At 37.9% G+C, this 17,406-nt stretch overlaps 1 protein-coding gene and 1 long non-coding RNA gene across 2 annotated transcripts in view; one reads left to right on the top strand and one right to left on the bottom strand.

The window, feature by feature from the left end:
• LOC136836620 (uncharacterized) overlaps nucleotides 1-4,952 on the top strand; it is a 7,640-nt gene extending 2,688 nt beyond the window's left edge. Inside the window, exons 3-6 of the mRNA XM_067101083.1 lie at nucleotides 2,204-2,256; nucleotides 2,464-2,618; nucleotides 4,112-4,182; nucleotides 4,638-4,952. Of these exons, the coding sequence (XP_066957184.1) occupies nucleotides 2,204-2,256; nucleotides 2,464-2,618; nucleotides 4,112-4,182; nucleotides 4,638-4,952 (594 nt within the window). The remainder of the gene's footprint in view (nucleotides 1-2,203; nucleotides 2,257-2,463; nucleotides 2,619-4,111; nucleotides 4,183-4,637) is intronic.
• Nucleotides 1-16,750, bottom strand: part of LOC136836271 (uncharacterized) — a 643,006-nt gene extending 626,256 nt beyond the window's left edge. The window contains exons 1-2 of the long non-coding RNA XR_010852355.1: nucleotides 16,511-16,750; nucleotides 12,138-12,216 (exon numbers count right to left, since the gene is read on the bottom strand). This is a non-coding gene — a long non-coding RNA (uncharacterized lncRNA). The remainder of the gene's footprint in view (nucleotides 1-12,137; nucleotides 12,217-16,510) is intronic.
• Between the last annotated feature and the right edge of the window lie 656 nt (nucleotides 16,751-17,406).

Genomic DNA, 17,406 nt, shown 5'->3' with positions numbered 1-17,406 from the left:
CTACCGGATTATCACCCTTTTTCCTGAAAAGTTTGATTGACATGTCAAGAGGCGCTAATCGCCATCGAGTCTCAACCTTTTGCAGCCAGACCATAGTCTCTCTCTCTCTCTCTCTCTCTCTCTTACGTCGCGTCGTCCCAGTGTACGTTTACCTGAACAGACACGGGTATACACATGGTCTATAGAGACATTCCTTACAGTTTATGAGATGTTATACAGTACTGCTAAGATGCCTCGCACGCTTCCCTTCAAAGAAAATGATTGACATTCACTTAAAACTGCGTCTAGAAAGGTTGCAATAAATGTTTTTGCGTGCTTGCGTGATTCTGTGCATGTACTGTACACACACACATATATGTATATAGATATATGTATATATATATATATATATATATATATATATATATATATATATATATATATATATATATATATATATATATATCTATATATATATATTATATATATTCTCCACTCTGTTGAATGAAATATATACTCTATGCATGAATTTCTCTATTCTCTTGAAAAAGCCTTAAGCCTTCAACTGATAAGCAATCCCAGGCCAATGGGGGCATATTATCTTATCCTTCATAAAATGTGATTGCATTTACCCTCTTATTAAAAAAAAACAGCGATAATACCATTAAATTGCGACGCTAATTACGTAAATAAATCAGTATTAACTCATGGCAGATATATTGAGATAACTAGTTTTGAAAAAAGATGGACCAGTTGGAAGTGCACCAACAACCCAACGAAATAAATAAAAAATAAATGGAGAGTGATGTATTTAAATTCTCTCGATCAGCTAAAATTGGTTAATAAATACCTTAAAAATAGGCGAGACCTGAAGAGAAAGGCACAGAGACAGGAAAACACCACATTAAGTACAGGATCAAATTAAAAAATACACCGTAACTCTGACAAAAGAACAGAATATAGAATTTAGGCCAAAGCCAAGCGCTGGGACCTATGAGGTCATTCAGCGCTGAAAGGGAATTCGACAGTAAGAAGGTTTGGAAGATGTATAACAGGAAGAAACCTCGTAGCCGCACTTTGAAACAGTTGTTAGAGAAGGTGGACAGTAAGATGGAAGAAAGAGGATATGAACGGAGGTACAGTAAACGGAATGAAAGAAGTTGCAGCTAGGGGCCGAAGGGACGCTGCAAAGACCCTTAAGTAATGCCTACAGTGTACCACGTGAGGCGCACTGACGACACTAACCCCCCCTACGGGGACAACTAACTGACAAAAGTCTCTCGCTTGCCAACTTCCTAGACACTGCTGCTATATCGCTTAATTATTTTTACATCTCCGTGACGTCGATATTTCTGATAATTTTTTTTTTATCAAAATGTTAACTTCGGCATGAAGTATTTTATTTTTTGTTCCAAGATTCGCTGAAGAAATTTTATTGTTCCCTCATATGAAAACAAGGAAATTTGACAAGCCATCCTGAATTTCCATGATTTTCTGATAAAAGATTAATCTCGCTATGAAGATACATAAACGTCACATTACATGACTCAAATGTCCCCTCTTTCTCCTGAAGACCTGCAATCGATTATTATTCCTTTACTGAAGCCTTTTCCAACCTACAACATTAGTCCGTTTGCTGTGGAGCCACTTTTAGTAGATAACTAAAGTCTATCGATTTTTATAAAGATTCGTTTTTAAATTTTAGTTGTGCAGAATAGAACAGAAATACAGAATTCAGGCCAATGGCCAAGCCCTGGGACCTCTGAGGTCATTCAGCGCTGAAGGGGAAACCGACAGTAAAAAAATTCTGAAACGTGTAACAGGAGGAAAACCTCGCTACTGAATCAATTGTTAGGAGAGTGTGGAAAGTAAGATGGAAGAGAATATGAACGGAGGTATAGTAAAATGAATGAAAGGGGTTGCAGCGAGGGACCGAATGGACGGTAAAAAAAGAACCTTGAGTAATGCCTACAGTGCACCGCATGAGGTGCACTGAAGGCACTTGGAATCAAGGGCTGCCAGTCAATGGCCACTGACGGTGTACCTGCACCTTTTGCTCCCAGACCATTTGCAATTAAAATTGTGCAATCGAAAATGCAAGTAATTCAGCAATTCGAGAAGTTAAGAAGAGACATTGTTTCTCTCTCATTTCTATCCCTTTCCATCGCTGGCTAAATGAATCAAATCGCAATCTTTGATTAAAGTATGTTCTTTTTCTTTCCAGACATTTGCGATGGCATACCAGTCATATGCGGGCTTCAGAAGGCAACCCAGGAGGTACAGAAAACTCTGCTTATTCACAAATATGAAATAAAATTCGAGAAAAAAAACACCACACATAACAGACATATAAGAACAGTACACCAAAGCATATACTTTATACGCTTATGAAAGCGTAACATACATTCTAATATACAAGATGAAAATAAAAAAAAATAAAAAAAAAGTTCACGACAGTGAATAATCTGTGACCTTATTTTCCAGGCAACCGACCCATTACGTCTACCTGGATATTCCAGACCAGGTGAAGAGTGACCTTCGCAAAATCCAGCTGGCCATGAGGGACGACACCCAGAATTTAAACCTAAGGCCAATATTCGGAAACCACTTGACCGTTGGGGTCTTCGATCTCAATCGCGGTGAGTAAACACCTATAGTCTGTCAAACATTCTATACTCTACCAAACACGAAGAGACCTCTCTGGCGTGGCGTTTAAAGATCTGTCCTGTTGCCAGTTTTACAAAGCAACTTGACAGACCTTTGAATGTCTTTGAGACAAACCCCGAGGCTATAATTATAAGATTATACGAGTCGTTTTTCATTGACGGGTATTTTAATCTACTTCCTATTCCGCCCTTGTTTATGGTTTTGCCTGAGACCTGCCATTTGCAGTACTGTTTCCACCCAAGAAGCTGCTAGTTTTACAATGATTTTCTTCTCAATCCTTACAACATGCTCAAGTGTCAATCAGTTACCTACATGTAAATAAAAATTGATTCTCACAACAAAGTTCTGATCGCAACTGCCTCACTAACACGTGAGTCAGAAATGTCAGATTGATACTCACTAACACGTGAGTCAGTAATGTCAGATTGGTAGTCAGTGGTGGCTTCACTTAATCCGGGTCAGGGCTTTGGAGGGCATCTCCATACATCTAACCTTGTTTCCACCTTGGTTTCCGTACTGGCCTTTCACAATAGCAGTTGAAGCAAGATGGTTCTTTAAGGAGATAGTTGGTCAAAGGTCAAGACAGTAAAGTGACCTCTGACCTATTTTAAATACCCTACGACGAACATGTGTCGTGGAAACTAAGTTTGGCAGCGTAGGTAAGAATTTATGACTCATCTCGTTTTTATGAGAAAAATTAAATGTCCGATGAAAATATTTAGAATCAGACGTGCTTTTAGTGTGACTTTTAAACTCATGGTTATACTTTGAAAAATAAACTTCCACCTGAGTAGGCTTTGCTAAGCCCCCACTTATTTCATATTTCATAATTATGAGACATTTGTTAACACGGGAATTCCTTATTAGCTCCACCCTAGCGATCTTAGAATCTGGATGCACTGTACTACAAGCAGCCCTTTGTTGGCCGAGTCGGTTGAGCTTCCGGACTGTCCTCGATGGGCCGGAGTTCAGTTTCCCGCGGCCGGCTGATGAGTTAAGAGAGGAATTTATTTCTGGTGATAAAAATTAATTTCTCACTATAATGTGGTTGGATTCCACAATAAGTTGTAGGTCCTGCTGCTGGCAACCAATTGGTTCTTAGCCACGTAAAATAAGTCTAATCCTTCAGGCCCGGGCCTAGAGAGAGCTGTTAATCAGCTCAGTGGTCTGAAATAAAACTAGGTATACTTAACTTTTTTTTTTTTTTTGTACTACAAGCATAAAAATATTCGTATGCATTCACTGCATACGAATATTCGCTGCGCCTACTGATGTATAAAGCATTTACTGTAATTTCCGATTAATGATTCCGATGTTTACCGGCGCGTGAAGAACTGAAAAGCGAACACAGAAAACTTTCAATTAAGTTGCTAATGGCGAAAAGTTAAAAATGCACCCGAAGACAAGAGCGCTAATTTCAAAACTTAAAAATTTCTTTAGGCAATTAAAAACTCTTTCGTTCCAGAAATGTCTTATTACACGGCAGATGACCTCGACTCGATCACCACGAATCTGCTCGAAAACATCACGTCGCAGGTAAGAAAGTTCTTGACCCATTTTACGATGGCAATATGACGTCCATTGTAACGTCTATAATCTTTTTGTACCTTCCTTAGTCCATAATAGACTTCCCAAGCAGCATAATGAAAACGCAATGATAATCTCATTCATTATAGTTTTATATTTTAAGAGCATTCACAATACACGCCATTTTATCGGGTGATATTCTATAATTAAACAGCTAATCACTTTTCACAAAGTGAACAATTACCATGTCTTACACATTCATTGTAACTGATAAGGTTTTTTTCCCTTCATAATTTAAGCAAAATCATCTTGCAATACATATTTTAACAACATTCTACCTAATTATCATTCTGATTCAGATTACTGTACAGATCTGATTACAAACAAGCACAGCACGTATAGGGCATGAGTATACACAAATATCCACTAGCAAACTAACGCAAAGCTACATGAAATCCACGCAGGTGCCCGAATTTCAAATTCAACTCGGGGGCTTGGGCCACTTCGACGCCAGGGTCGTCTACGTCCGCGTCGAGGAGAGCAAACTCCTCCTGCAGCTTCGGAACGCCGTCGTTACGAGATTCGAGGAGCGAGGATTGGTGTGCACAGACAAGAGACCTTTCAACCCCCACATTACTATTTTCAAAGGAGACTTCGGATTGTACAGAGGGTTCCAACACAAGGAAAAACTCAGGCAGTGTATCTCTCGGGTCGCCGTCCCAAATTTCCAGTCGGTTCCTGTTTGTAAACTGAATTGGGATATCCTACGCAATATATAACGTATCATAAAAGTAACATACACGCTTATGGTTATTCCTAAGCTGTTAAATATACCTAACTTACACAGTAATACATACAGTACAAAGTTATAGTAATCTATATTCAGAAACAAGTCATTAATCGTTTACGTACAAAATACTTTGTATATTTTTGCAACTGTATATCATTATTATAGTCATAATAAGCATACGGTCGCGTAACTGTGTACGAGTATAATACTTTCTTAATTGAACAATATAAATATATATAGATATATATATATATATATATATATATATATATATATATATATATATATATATATATATATATATATACACATTCAGGCGGAAGTACACAACAGCAAACAGGAGTCCAAAGAAGACGACAGTCAAACAAAACAGCTGCATATTTATTAGAAACGTTTCGTGTTACTTAAACACATCATCAGTCTGTAAAATTGAAAAATACACATTAATTCTCCAATTTAAAATAAAAGCTAAATTAAAAAACGGCAGTTAAATTCTTTAAAGTACAACATACATAAAAAGTAAAAAAAAGGAGACTTTTTTCTAAGTCTACCTGATCAATAGAAGGGGGAAAGACGAAGTGAGACCAAGCTCACGCATGCCCAGAGTACACTTAGCCAAGTGCAGAGAGAAGAAGACACGTTGAGTTTAAAAGAGGTGCATGACGTTTAATAAACAAAGACTCAAGGGTCGTTAAGTTGGATTGTTTGGTAGTTCCCAGGATGGAAAATGTTTTTATCTATATTAACCTTGCATTTAATGGCATGATTTCTAATACTAGAAATATTCAGGATTAGTTATTCTTGAGCCAGTTCTGTAGCTCAAAACCTAATGGCTATAATAACGGACCTACAACATTCTCTTTGATGAGCCAACATAACTACCAAGACATCTTTAGGCATTCAAATTTGTAAATATATTGGACTTCATAAAGGTCTGTAGCTTGTCCTTATAATTAAAGCTGCCAATCTTTAGTGGATTCATAGGTATTAAATTGAGTTTTAGAAATCCAAACTCTTTTTCAATGATTTGTTTGACTTTGGATCTAAGAAAGTCAGAGCATTATATGGTATCGTAGCGTACATAGTCAATTTAGGAACATTACATTTCACAATAGAATCAGTAAAATTACATTGCTGCAATCTTGTTAACTATGTTATAAAAGTCTTTTGGATATGAATTTTTGGTAAATATTCCAGTAAAAATTCAATTTCAAGTGAAATTTGCCCAGCTAGATGTATAACGGAGGGCTCTAAAAACTAGAGTCGTTATGGCATTAATTTTAAAAGAGAAACACGAACTATAAAAGCTACCTCCAGGCCTGTATAAGTACTTTTCTAAAAACTGATGTACTAAAATTATGGTCAAAGCGGGTGATTTTTACGTCTAAAGCTAGTGTATTCTCAGTCTCCTGCTCAATAGTAAATCTAATGTTGGGGATGTCTAGAGTTAACGTAATCTAGAAAAGATTGACATTGCCACGAATGTTTAAATAGGGCAAAAGTATCATCCACATATCTCCCTATAGTAAAGGGGTTTAAAGGATTCAGGACAGTTGTTTAAAAACTCTTCTTCTAAATGTGCCATAAAAAATTTGAAGAGAGGGCCCAATGGGACCTAGTAACTCCCTCGACCTGCAAGCAAAGTTGTTTGTTAAAATAAAAAGCAGAATCTTGCACTGCAAGTTCCAAGACTTAAAAAGTTGTCTATTAAAACCGTGAAAGATAACACCTCTCATAAAAAACTTTGTCCAGAATAATCTCAATAGTTTCGGAGACTGGCATTTGTATGAATAATGACTCGACGTCTAAACTGGCCATATATAAATCACCATCCTGATGTACTATTTGTTGTTGGAAGTCAAAGCCATTTTTAGCGCAAACTGGGATATTGAGAAATCATTTAATAAGTGAACTAAGTACTAGAGATATTATACGAAGGGCTATTATATGAAGACATAGGTGGTCTGATAGGTATACCATCCTTATGGATCTTAGGAGCCCATACAAAATGCCAAACGATGACCCTGTAACAAACAATTTTTGAAGGTTTCTTCATTTAGATGTTATCTTTCTTTTTAACTTTCTAAGGAATATATTAATCTTATCTTCCCTTCTGTAGATTTCTAAGCTAGGTTCTCCAATCAGTAAAAATTTTTGTATTATCAGAAAGTATTGAATTAACTTTATGTAGATAGTCTTGTTTATTCATTAACACTACTCCCTTGCCCTTGTCGGGTTGCAGATAACGATATGTGCCATTTTACTTAAATTTTTAAAATTTCCAAATCTTCCTTTCTAAGCAAGGGAGCCCATTTATTTTTAAGTTCTTATAGGTGTCATGTAGGAGAAAAAGTTTCTGTTGCAAAGCTACCAAGATTAGCACAATTCAAACCCTTGAGTCTTTGGAAACAACACCTCAAAGGAAAGTAAAAATACGAGAAATTAGGTCTATATGACGGAATACAGAAGTCAGGCCGAAAGATAAAAGAAACTCTTCCTCTTCGAAAGAACATAATCAGAATAGTTAAAAATACAAGTGCTACGCTCATCATGTGTATTTTTCAATTTTACAGACTGATGATGTGTTTAAGCAAGTACGAAACGTTTCTTTTGACTCCTGCTTGCCGTATATATATATATATATATATATATATATATATATATATATATATATATATATATATATATATATATATATATATATATATATATATATATGTGTGTGTGTGTGTGTGTGTGTGTGTGTGTGTTATACATACACCAATGTATGTATAATATATACATTAAAATTATTATACTGTGATATCTCTTAATTGGAGAGTAAATAAACTTAACTGTACAACTGAAAATCTAAATAAAACTTACTTTGTCAATTATAATTTGTATCCAATCAAATCGTTTTAAGGATATATACATTGTGTATTTTTGTACAATATAGTCCTAGTAAGTGTAGGTTATGCACAACTATGTATAACACTTCACAGTACAGAATATATATCTTTATATATTAAAATTCTATACTGTGACATCTCTTAATTAGAGAGCAAATAAACTTAACTGTATTTCTGACAATCTAAATAAAATTGATTTCGTCAATTAATATTTGTACCCCAACCAAATCTTTCCTTAAAATAATTAAATATAACACCTTTTGTCAAATCATATTTTAACATTTTTCTCGTCCGTTGAAACAATTGCACATAGAAAATATCTGATGAAAAAATGGGAAAAGCTTTAGATCTTTTGAATAAACTCAGGGTAAAAAGTTCCTTCTCGAATTTGGATCAAACTGTACTGATTAATTGTGTATACCAAACCCCAAGCGATAAGAGTTCCAACCCTAGAACCGAAACACCCCTGGACTCCACAGAGCCAAATTCCAAAGGACACTTTCATCAGAGCGTAATGCACACACCGAGATGAACAGCACATTGCAAGTAGAAATAAAGCTTCTTTGCAGCAATCCTGCAGTCCAAGGTGCAAAAGCTCCCTGTTTATTACTTTTCATTTTTTCTCTCGGCTCTCTTCCCACCTAACTACCTAACTTTAATTTTACCTTGCTTTAATTTCCGCCACTCATTTCAAAATCAATTCCATAATAGTCACGAAATATGAACCAGTTACCTGACACTAATAAGTCATAATGATACGCCTCGGTCCGAACATCTTCAGGAGCTACCCCTATCAGCTCTGACTGTGGCTCCTATTCCTAGCAATAATACGGTTTCCTATTTGCCAGAGCAGGAAGTTTAGATGAAAGTGAAAAACCAATACAACCAAAAATAAATGTACCTGTCAGTCCTGGGAATGCAGGCCAACAGCTCCTTCAGCCCAAAGGGTCAGTCCCAAGATTCCAGACCAGCTCTATGGGATACTTTCACCACTGAGTTTTAAATATAACTTGTAACTGCAGTCTTCAATAGTAAATGAGTCCAATTTTGGTTAAACATATGGCCAACAATCCCAGCTGGAACACCTTTTCCTCTTTATAGGTCAAGAAAGCTATCCGAGACGGTGAAAAACATATTACACAAGTTAGAAATAATTATGTGAAGGCTATCCAAACCAACTCAAGAGCAGACTCCTAGGCTAAGCACCCTCGTTTCTGTAAGGCAATCCACCTTGGCAGGTCCTAACTTTAGTAAAGACAAAAGGCCTTTAGCCTCTATGACATCGTCACGCACTATAAAACAAATTCCTTAACAATATTTACGATTCTTCAAGGTGTCTCATCTTTATGTTTCTGCTTTCTAAATTGTTATCATTAAGCATTTTGCTCTCACTGAATATTACTTCACAAGTGTTGTGCACGGCCCTTGCGCGTTCGAGAGCAGGAATACGCAAATGGCTGTTGTCCAGTTTCTTTATGTTACTTTTGAATCAAGTTACATGGTAGATTGAGCGTGCGCGAGACGACAGCAATGTTCAGACTTGTGCACAAGGTTTCCTTCTGCCCGACTGCTTATCAAAACTACGTAATTTAAATCCTCTGCACTTATCCATTACTATCGTCCTTCTAACGGGAACTGCTTTAGCACAAGTCTTTCAGTAAAATCACACTGCTAATCTGAACCGTTTCTAGAATTCAGGAGCTGGCAAGAGTAAATCCGTTGATTTCCTCTAACAACCTGAATTTTGTGTGTGTGGATTAGAATAAGTGAACAACTTCGAGGTAAAGGCAAACAACTCTGAAGTGTTTCACAACTCAATTAGAATCTGATTCCATTTACATTTTTATTAAAAATGACAACTTTAGGGTAATTCGGTTAGGATAAATACTGTAATTATTAGAACAAAAAAGATTTATGTTGGAGAATTCCTGTTATCTCGGCTATTTTTTTCAGGATGGAAAATAAAAGTACATTCCTAGCAGCACTTTTTTTTAGTTTTCTGTAAAAGAAAACTGTAGTGTGCCAGCTTGTCTGTCCGTCCGCACTTTTTTCTGTCAGCACTTTTTCTTTCCGCCCTCAGATCTTAAAAACTACTAAGGCTACAGGGCTGCAAATTGGTATGTTGATCATCCACCCTCCAATCATCAAACATACCAAATCGCAGCCCTCTAGCCTCAGTAGTTTTTATCATATTTAAGGTTAAAGTTAACCATGATCGTGCTTCCGGCAACGATATACGATAGGCCACCACCGGGCCGTGGTTAAAGTTTCATGGGCCGCGGCTCATACAGCATTATACCGAGACCACCGAAGGACAGATCTAATTTCGGTGGCCTTAATTATATGCTGTAGCGGCTGTACAGAAAAATCGATTGCGCCGAAAACTTTGGCGCATTTTTTTTCTTGTTTGTTTTATTTGTGCATTACATTTCCATATCAGACCACTCAGGTATGTAATTTACGCATTATAAGCATCACATCTTTGTGGTCACTAATTATCTCAGCGTAGGGAACGGTGTATACATAGCGAGTTAAAGGAAAAATAGAAAAAAAAAGCTTCAGTGAAATCTAATATATACGCATTAAAAGTGGCCCTATATTTTTACCCACTTTCAAAATTCGCATTTATTGTTTTAACCAACAATGTAAAGTTAAGGTATTAAAAAATTTAGCCATGGTTCGACGATATAGAATTTCACCATACTAATAGTTTTTTGAAGGCGTTAGAGGATTTACTTATTCTAGAATTCTGTATCGAAGTGAAAATAACATCAAATACGCCTCCCTATTGGTTGGAATTATAGAACGCAATTTAATAAAACTAGCCATTTATATAAATACTGAGACGAAGTTATCACACAATTTTGTGGATAAATGCACAAAATGAAGCATTTCAGTTCCAGGTCGTTAAACGCTGCCCACATACTTTCAATGGTTAAAATATAGCAAAGCTCAGGAATTTTTCTTCAAGCTCCTTAAAAAAAAAAAAAAAAAAAAAAAGGTAATTCACAAAACACTCAACAATGGGAAATTCACATCATGTCCAATTCCTAATTATCTACCATTCACAAGCTTTTGAGTTTGAGAAAAAACCTACATTATTATCCCCGGTATGTGCACTTCTCATCGACAATCGACTCACAGTTTTTATAATTCTACGGGGCAAGGGCAACTAAGCATGTTGTTGTTGTTGTTACTGATTGAGCTGGCTTTATGCCAGCACAGGCTCTTGCTCACAGAGCAGGCCATAAGTCATTTTTTGATGTGCAGAGGAAATTAAGGATATCTATGGGCGTGTCAGTGAAATGGTGTGGAATGAAAGGTTAACAGGCGAGGTTACAAATCTCTGTGAACTAAGGTACCCGTCATTAGGAGAGAAGGAGCGAGAGTAGCGAGTCCTGGCAAGTGGTGGATAATAGCCAGTAAAGAAAAATTAAATATTTATCGTCGGCAACTAAAGCAAACAATCTGTTACAAATGGAGTACGGATTGAAGAAAAACCTCTGAGCGACGATCAATAAAACTCTCTACTTAGCTTCTTAGGTCGAAAGATTAAGATAATTTGTAAAGACGGCAGACCAGTCAACCGGGCAACGAGTTACATGCCAAAAACTGTTTAATTTTAGTGAAGATAAAATTTCAAGATATAATCTCTCGTCAACAGAAGTTCCGTGAATACTCAGGGCAAGGTCCAGAACAGAATGAAATTAAGGGCATTTAAGAATCAACCTACCACTGGGGGTCAAGACATATCGACTCGGTGCCGATCCCAAGCCCGGATAAATAGCGGGGGGGGGGGAAATAGGGAGTCAGTGTGAGAAACATCTGCCCAAAACATTTCGTGAAATGATCCGTCCAAGACAGAAACTGCCGAAGGACAGCAACCCCGACTAAGGATTAAACTAAGAAAATTCACAATTGTAGGTGTGTACATATATTTTGCCTCTCTCTGCCCAGTGAAGCTTTCGCCAATTTTTACAGAGAGAGAGAGAATATAATGCCACATATAACTGTGGATTCTTTTTAATCCATTCTGAGGTCACTGAGACGATGCGCATTTGAAGATCAACTTCTGAACGTCAGTAACTTAATAATGACACGCAATTATGGTAGTCTCTTGAGCGTAAGCAAGCAAAGAGAGGGATAAGGAACGATGGTTGATTGTTTGGTTAGAGAGAGAGAGAGAGAGAGAGAGAGAGAGAGAGAGAGAGAGAGAGAGAGAGAGAGAGAGAGAACAGATTTTATTTACAGTCCCCTCATTACTCACAGAATGTTTCACATACCTCGCTGGTGTCCCCTTATAATAAGTCTTCCTCCCATCCTTTGCAGTCGTACGTGGAGCTTGAATACTATGATGAATTCCTGGAAAAGTAATAAGAAAAGTAATAAGCACTTCGTCTATAATTACGTAACTTTTGTAGAGCAAAAACACTTGCTAAACATGGATGAATTAAATAATCACGTGGATGCATTTAAGATTATGCTTGATAATTGTGCATTTGGAAAATGCTTTCATGTCTCAGTATTATCCTGGAATGGCTGCACTACAATATTATCCTGGAATGGCTGCACTACAATATTATCTTGGAATGGCTGCACTACAGTATTATCCTGGGATGGCTGCACGGCAATATCATCTTGGAATGGCTGCACTACAATATTATCCAGGAATAGCTGCACTACAGTATTATCCTGGAATGGCTGCACTACAATATTATCTTGGAATGGCTGCACTACAGTATTATCCTGGAATGGCTGCACTGCAATATCATCTTGGAATGGCTGCACTACAATATTATCCAGGAATGGCTGCACTGCAATATTATCCTGGAATGGTTGCACTACAATATTATCCAGGAATGGCTGCACTACAATATTATCCTGGAATGGCTGCAATACAATATTATCTTGGAATGGCTGCACTGCAATATCATCCTGGAATGGCTGCACTACAAAATTATCCAGGAATGGCTGCCCTACAGCATTATCCTGGAATGTCTGCACTACAATATTATCCAGGGATGGCTGCACTACAATATTATCCTGGAATGGCTGCACTACAATATTATCCAGGAATGGCTGCACTACAATATTATCCTGGAATAGCTGCACTGCAGCGAGGGAAAAGGATACAATCAGTTAAGGAGACAAAGCAAGTTTGCTACAAGCACCCTAGTCTCTCGACAATGACTTTTCAGTAGTGCCAAAACTAAATCCAGTATCCCAGCTCTGAGGTGAATCGACTGTGACAGCTCTAAATTTCTTGGATAAAGATAGAAACAGTGGGTGTAAATTTGAATGCTTCTGTGCTTCTGGCAATGGGTACCAGCGATCCCAGGGAGGTTAGATTTAATCCACGGTCAAGATAGAAGTCTGGACCGTGATTTAATCCAACCTCCTTGAGCGATCCTTCCCCCAGATAAATCCTCCCCCACCCCTAATCATCTATACACGAGGAAATGGCAGCGCCGCTCAAAAAAAAAAAAATGCCAAATTCTACCAAGTTATCACCCTTTTTCCTGAAAAGTTTGAATGGGTTTAAGAAAATATATGGTAGCAGTGCTAACCACCTTCGAGTCTCCACCTTTTGTAGACAGACTATAGTCACTGTAAATTTTTCTGGACTAAAACCACACTATTTAGCACAGCAAATCCCTGAAAAACTTCACAACAGTGTACCCAATGCCCTCAAGAGAGAGTCCGACTGACTTTTGATACACTTAATCAAACACCAAGGATCCTTGACGCAGAGAGAGAGAGAGAGAGAGAGAGAGAGAGAGAGAGAGAGAGAGAGAGAGAGAGAGAGAGAGAGAGAGAGAGAGAGAGAGAGTCTATAAGAATTTACGACTTAAATGAAGGCAAATTATAAGAATCACATCACAACTTATCTGGATATGTAGCCTATAGCTGGCAAAATATACCGGAACCCAGAATATTCCGACACCAGGCACACGAAATTTGGACACGAAGCATCAAACAACGCGCCCCCTCGGCTACCCCCTGACCACCGCTCTGTAACCCCCATCCTTGTGTGCATCTAAAGGAAGTTGCGAAGTAAAAGTCTCCCAAACCCTAAATTCTTTGTCTTGCGACCGAAGTCTTCCGGGTATGATCTACCCCACACAACCTTAAATTCAAGACTGAAGTCATCCAAGCACTGGGACCTATGAGGTCATTCAGCGCTGAAAGAGAAATTACGAGTAGGAAGGTCTTGAAAGGTGTAACAGGAAGAAAACCTCGCAGTTGCACAATGAAACAATTGACTGAAGAATGTGGAAAGACGTATATAAGAAAGAATACGAATGGAGTTACAGCAAAAGGAACGAAAGGGGTTGCAGCTAGGGGTCGAAGGGACGCTGCAAAAAAACCTAAAGTAATGCCTACAGTACACCGCATGGGGTGCACTGACGGCACTACTCCCTTATGGGATCCAGGCTGGTAAAGAACGCCGGCAATGTGAACTACACGTACATTAATACTAAGGCATCTTTTTAGGTAAGTCCTTTTTACCCTAAAAATCCCTCCTTCACCAATTTCCACCCAAACCGATAAGGTACCCGCAGAAAGCCCAATTATGCCAAACCTTGAAAGTTGGGTGGGCTCTGGCTTGATCATACTACTGCAGTAGAAGAACGCCATTCTAGTTATATGAGACTTACCCCCAAAAATGATCGTTGGTTCAGATTAATCTGGCGTGTACCAGCAAAGGTCTTTGCCTATAAACGAGGCCGTAAGTGTGGCATGTGGTAATGTCTTCAAGGGTATAGGAGGCATGCTGTGAACACTTATTCTGCCCAACCAACATCAGACACAGGAAGACAGATTTCAGAAATTCTATGAAAAATACAAACCCTGTGTGTTATCACATGCTATTTGAAGATGGGCTAACAGAAGGCTGGAATATCTGCTCACCAAATAACAACGGATGAAATTCATAGCAACACTTGAAAGATGCTACAGAAACTGACTAAAAATACTGCAGGAAGGCTACATATATTTAACCTTTTCTTCATATTAATTTTCATTATACATTACCAGAGGAGTTTTGTTATTTTTCTCTTGCAGTATCATGCGCTCCTGAATAAAACTAATTCTCTAATAATATTTGTATTCATAAACTAGCAAATTTCTTATCACCCTTTAGCTTTCTTATCGGACTCCTCATAAAATATTTGACTCCTCCTTAAATGAATTCAGGTGAAAAAGTCACAGGGAAGAAGTCAGAAAAAAAATCACAGGAAAAAAAGTCACATTAATTTTTCCTAGATAGTGACCCACAAGGGTTTTAACCCGGTATGTGTCCACCTTTGTGGCGTGTTTAGCACAAGTCCGTTTCTTTTTTTTTTAAGCCGGTATGTATCCGTAGAAACAAAAATAGACTATATCAAAGATAATGACCCCCCAAGAAATATTGTGATTTTTTCCCCTGTGACTTTATTACCGGCCACCATAAATTACTGTGGCCTTTTTTTCTGTGACTTTTTTTTTCCTAACCAAAATTGTGACTTTTTTCTGTGACTTTTTTTTCCTGTGACTTCATTACAGGCCACCCCTTATATTATTGGGCTTATGTAAATGAGTAAAGAGGCACATATTCCACAAGTTTATTTAATAAATGCAATGCAATTTTCCTCGATCCAAAGTCATTTCTGGGGTACCGGGTAGTTTTTGGAACGTGTTAAGAGACCCCTACCCTACCTACTCCCTCCCTCTCATGCCTGACTTAAGGCCGTTGTATTCATCGTTACAGCATTCCCTAATCTTCCTACCCATCAAGTCACTATCAGGAACACGAGACCTGCACACGGAACAATTTTGCAGGAATGCTTTATCAATTTACATCATCCTTGTTAAACTACATACAGTATATTTTAATTTATCAGCTGCCATTTGGGAGGGTGTGCGAACGGCAACGATAATTCACATACAAAATCACTCGGCATTGAATGCTACTGAAAACGGTCAACACAATATTGTTAAGTTGAACAAACATATGGGATCATGTCAAGGTTAGCGAACCCACTCGCAGCAGGGTTCGCTATTCTTTACAAGAAGATTATTGGGTTCGTTATTCTTTACATGGGGATAATCGAGGTCGCTGTTGTATAAAATAAAAACAGGGGCTAGCACTAAACAAGGAGAAATACATTTGACGCCCCCCCCCCACCAGGGACTGGTACTAAACATGGCGAAACAGTGTAGATGAATCAATGTCTCGCCGTGTTTAGTACTAGCCCTCATGTGGAATTAGAGTTCGGACCGGAAAGGGTTGGCCATTCTTTACATGGGGGATCATTGGGTTCGCCGTTCTTGACGTGGAGATGTTGGGTTCGCTCCTTGGCGTTCGCTATTCTTGACTTGACCCAACATACGTATTAATATCACCATGAAATTACTTACATGCATATTTTGTATTTTCACTATCAATTTTAGCAAAAATTCCTCGGGTATGCTAACACTGGTTAAGCAACATGATAATACTGACAGTGACACGTAGGTTAGGTTGTAAAAGTTAGCTAATGGTGTTGATCTGGCTTAGGACATGCATAATGCCAGCCTGTCTCTTATTACATTGCCTCACAAAAACACAAAAATGCTCTTCCTGTTTTCCCACTTTCGATTTACAATCTGCAAATACTCGCTGAAAGAAACTCACCGTATTAGATAGCTCTCTGCAGGGTTTCCAGTTAATTTCTTCAAGCTTTAACATTCTTCAAGTGGCCAACGAACTTGACAACAATTTTACGCAATACATCAACCGGTAAGGCGAATCACACACACACACACAAAAGTAAAACTTGCAGCCCCTTAAATATTTCACAAGCGGGAAGCGCAGCAGTTCAGTTAGGGAACTTAGGGACAAAGCGTTCGTGTTAGCGTAGGGCGAAATGCCTGTTACTCCAGCCGGTTGGTAGTTCAAGTCTTCAAAGAAGGCGTCGAACGATAGTTCATTTTCTCGAAAGAAGTAACGGGAAGCGCCCAATTCAAATGTTTTTATTTTAATTTCTATTATACTTACGTATTCATTACAGTAACATGCTTAAAAATTAACACAGTAGCCAAATTTCAGGTTCTAAATATTCTGTTAATAGTATAAAAGTTCGTTATATTTTTCCTTCAATAACCAGCAAATGCCCCTCAAAGCACAATCGATGATAATTAATAAAATGTACTTTTAGTAGCTACTACGGAATAATCAGTTTGCATCTGGGGCACTGTATTTTAGTAGACACTTCAATCAGTCTCTAATTCATTTTTACAATCAATCAATAACCAACACATACAGTGGGAATAGATGGCGATTTCATTACTTTAGAAATACACTTCCTTTACCAGTTTCATCAAAGCAATAAGCTTACTTGGCCTCGATGAGAATTAAAAAAAGTATGAAAAGATATATATAAAAAGCGGCAGGCGCTCAATAGTTCTTCAGTGCCAACCATTCACTACCAAAGAATTATAAAATGGATGGATGGAAAATAAACACAGGTGTTTAATTAACACTATACATCCGTAAAATACTCGAACCCTTTTTGCACCAAGATATACACC

This window comes from Macrobrachium rosenbergii, chromosome 56, assembly GCF_040412425.1.
Source record: "Macrobrachium rosenbergii isolate ZJJX-2024 chromosome 56, ASM4041242v1, whole genome shotgun sequence".
In the NCBI taxonomy this organism is placed as follows: domain Eukaryota; kingdom Metazoa; phylum Arthropoda; class Malacostraca; order Decapoda; family Palaemonidae; genus Macrobrachium; species Macrobrachium rosenbergii.
The sequence above is the reverse complement of the archived record's forward strand: the minus strand, read 5'-3'. Positions and strand labels throughout refer to the sequence as shown.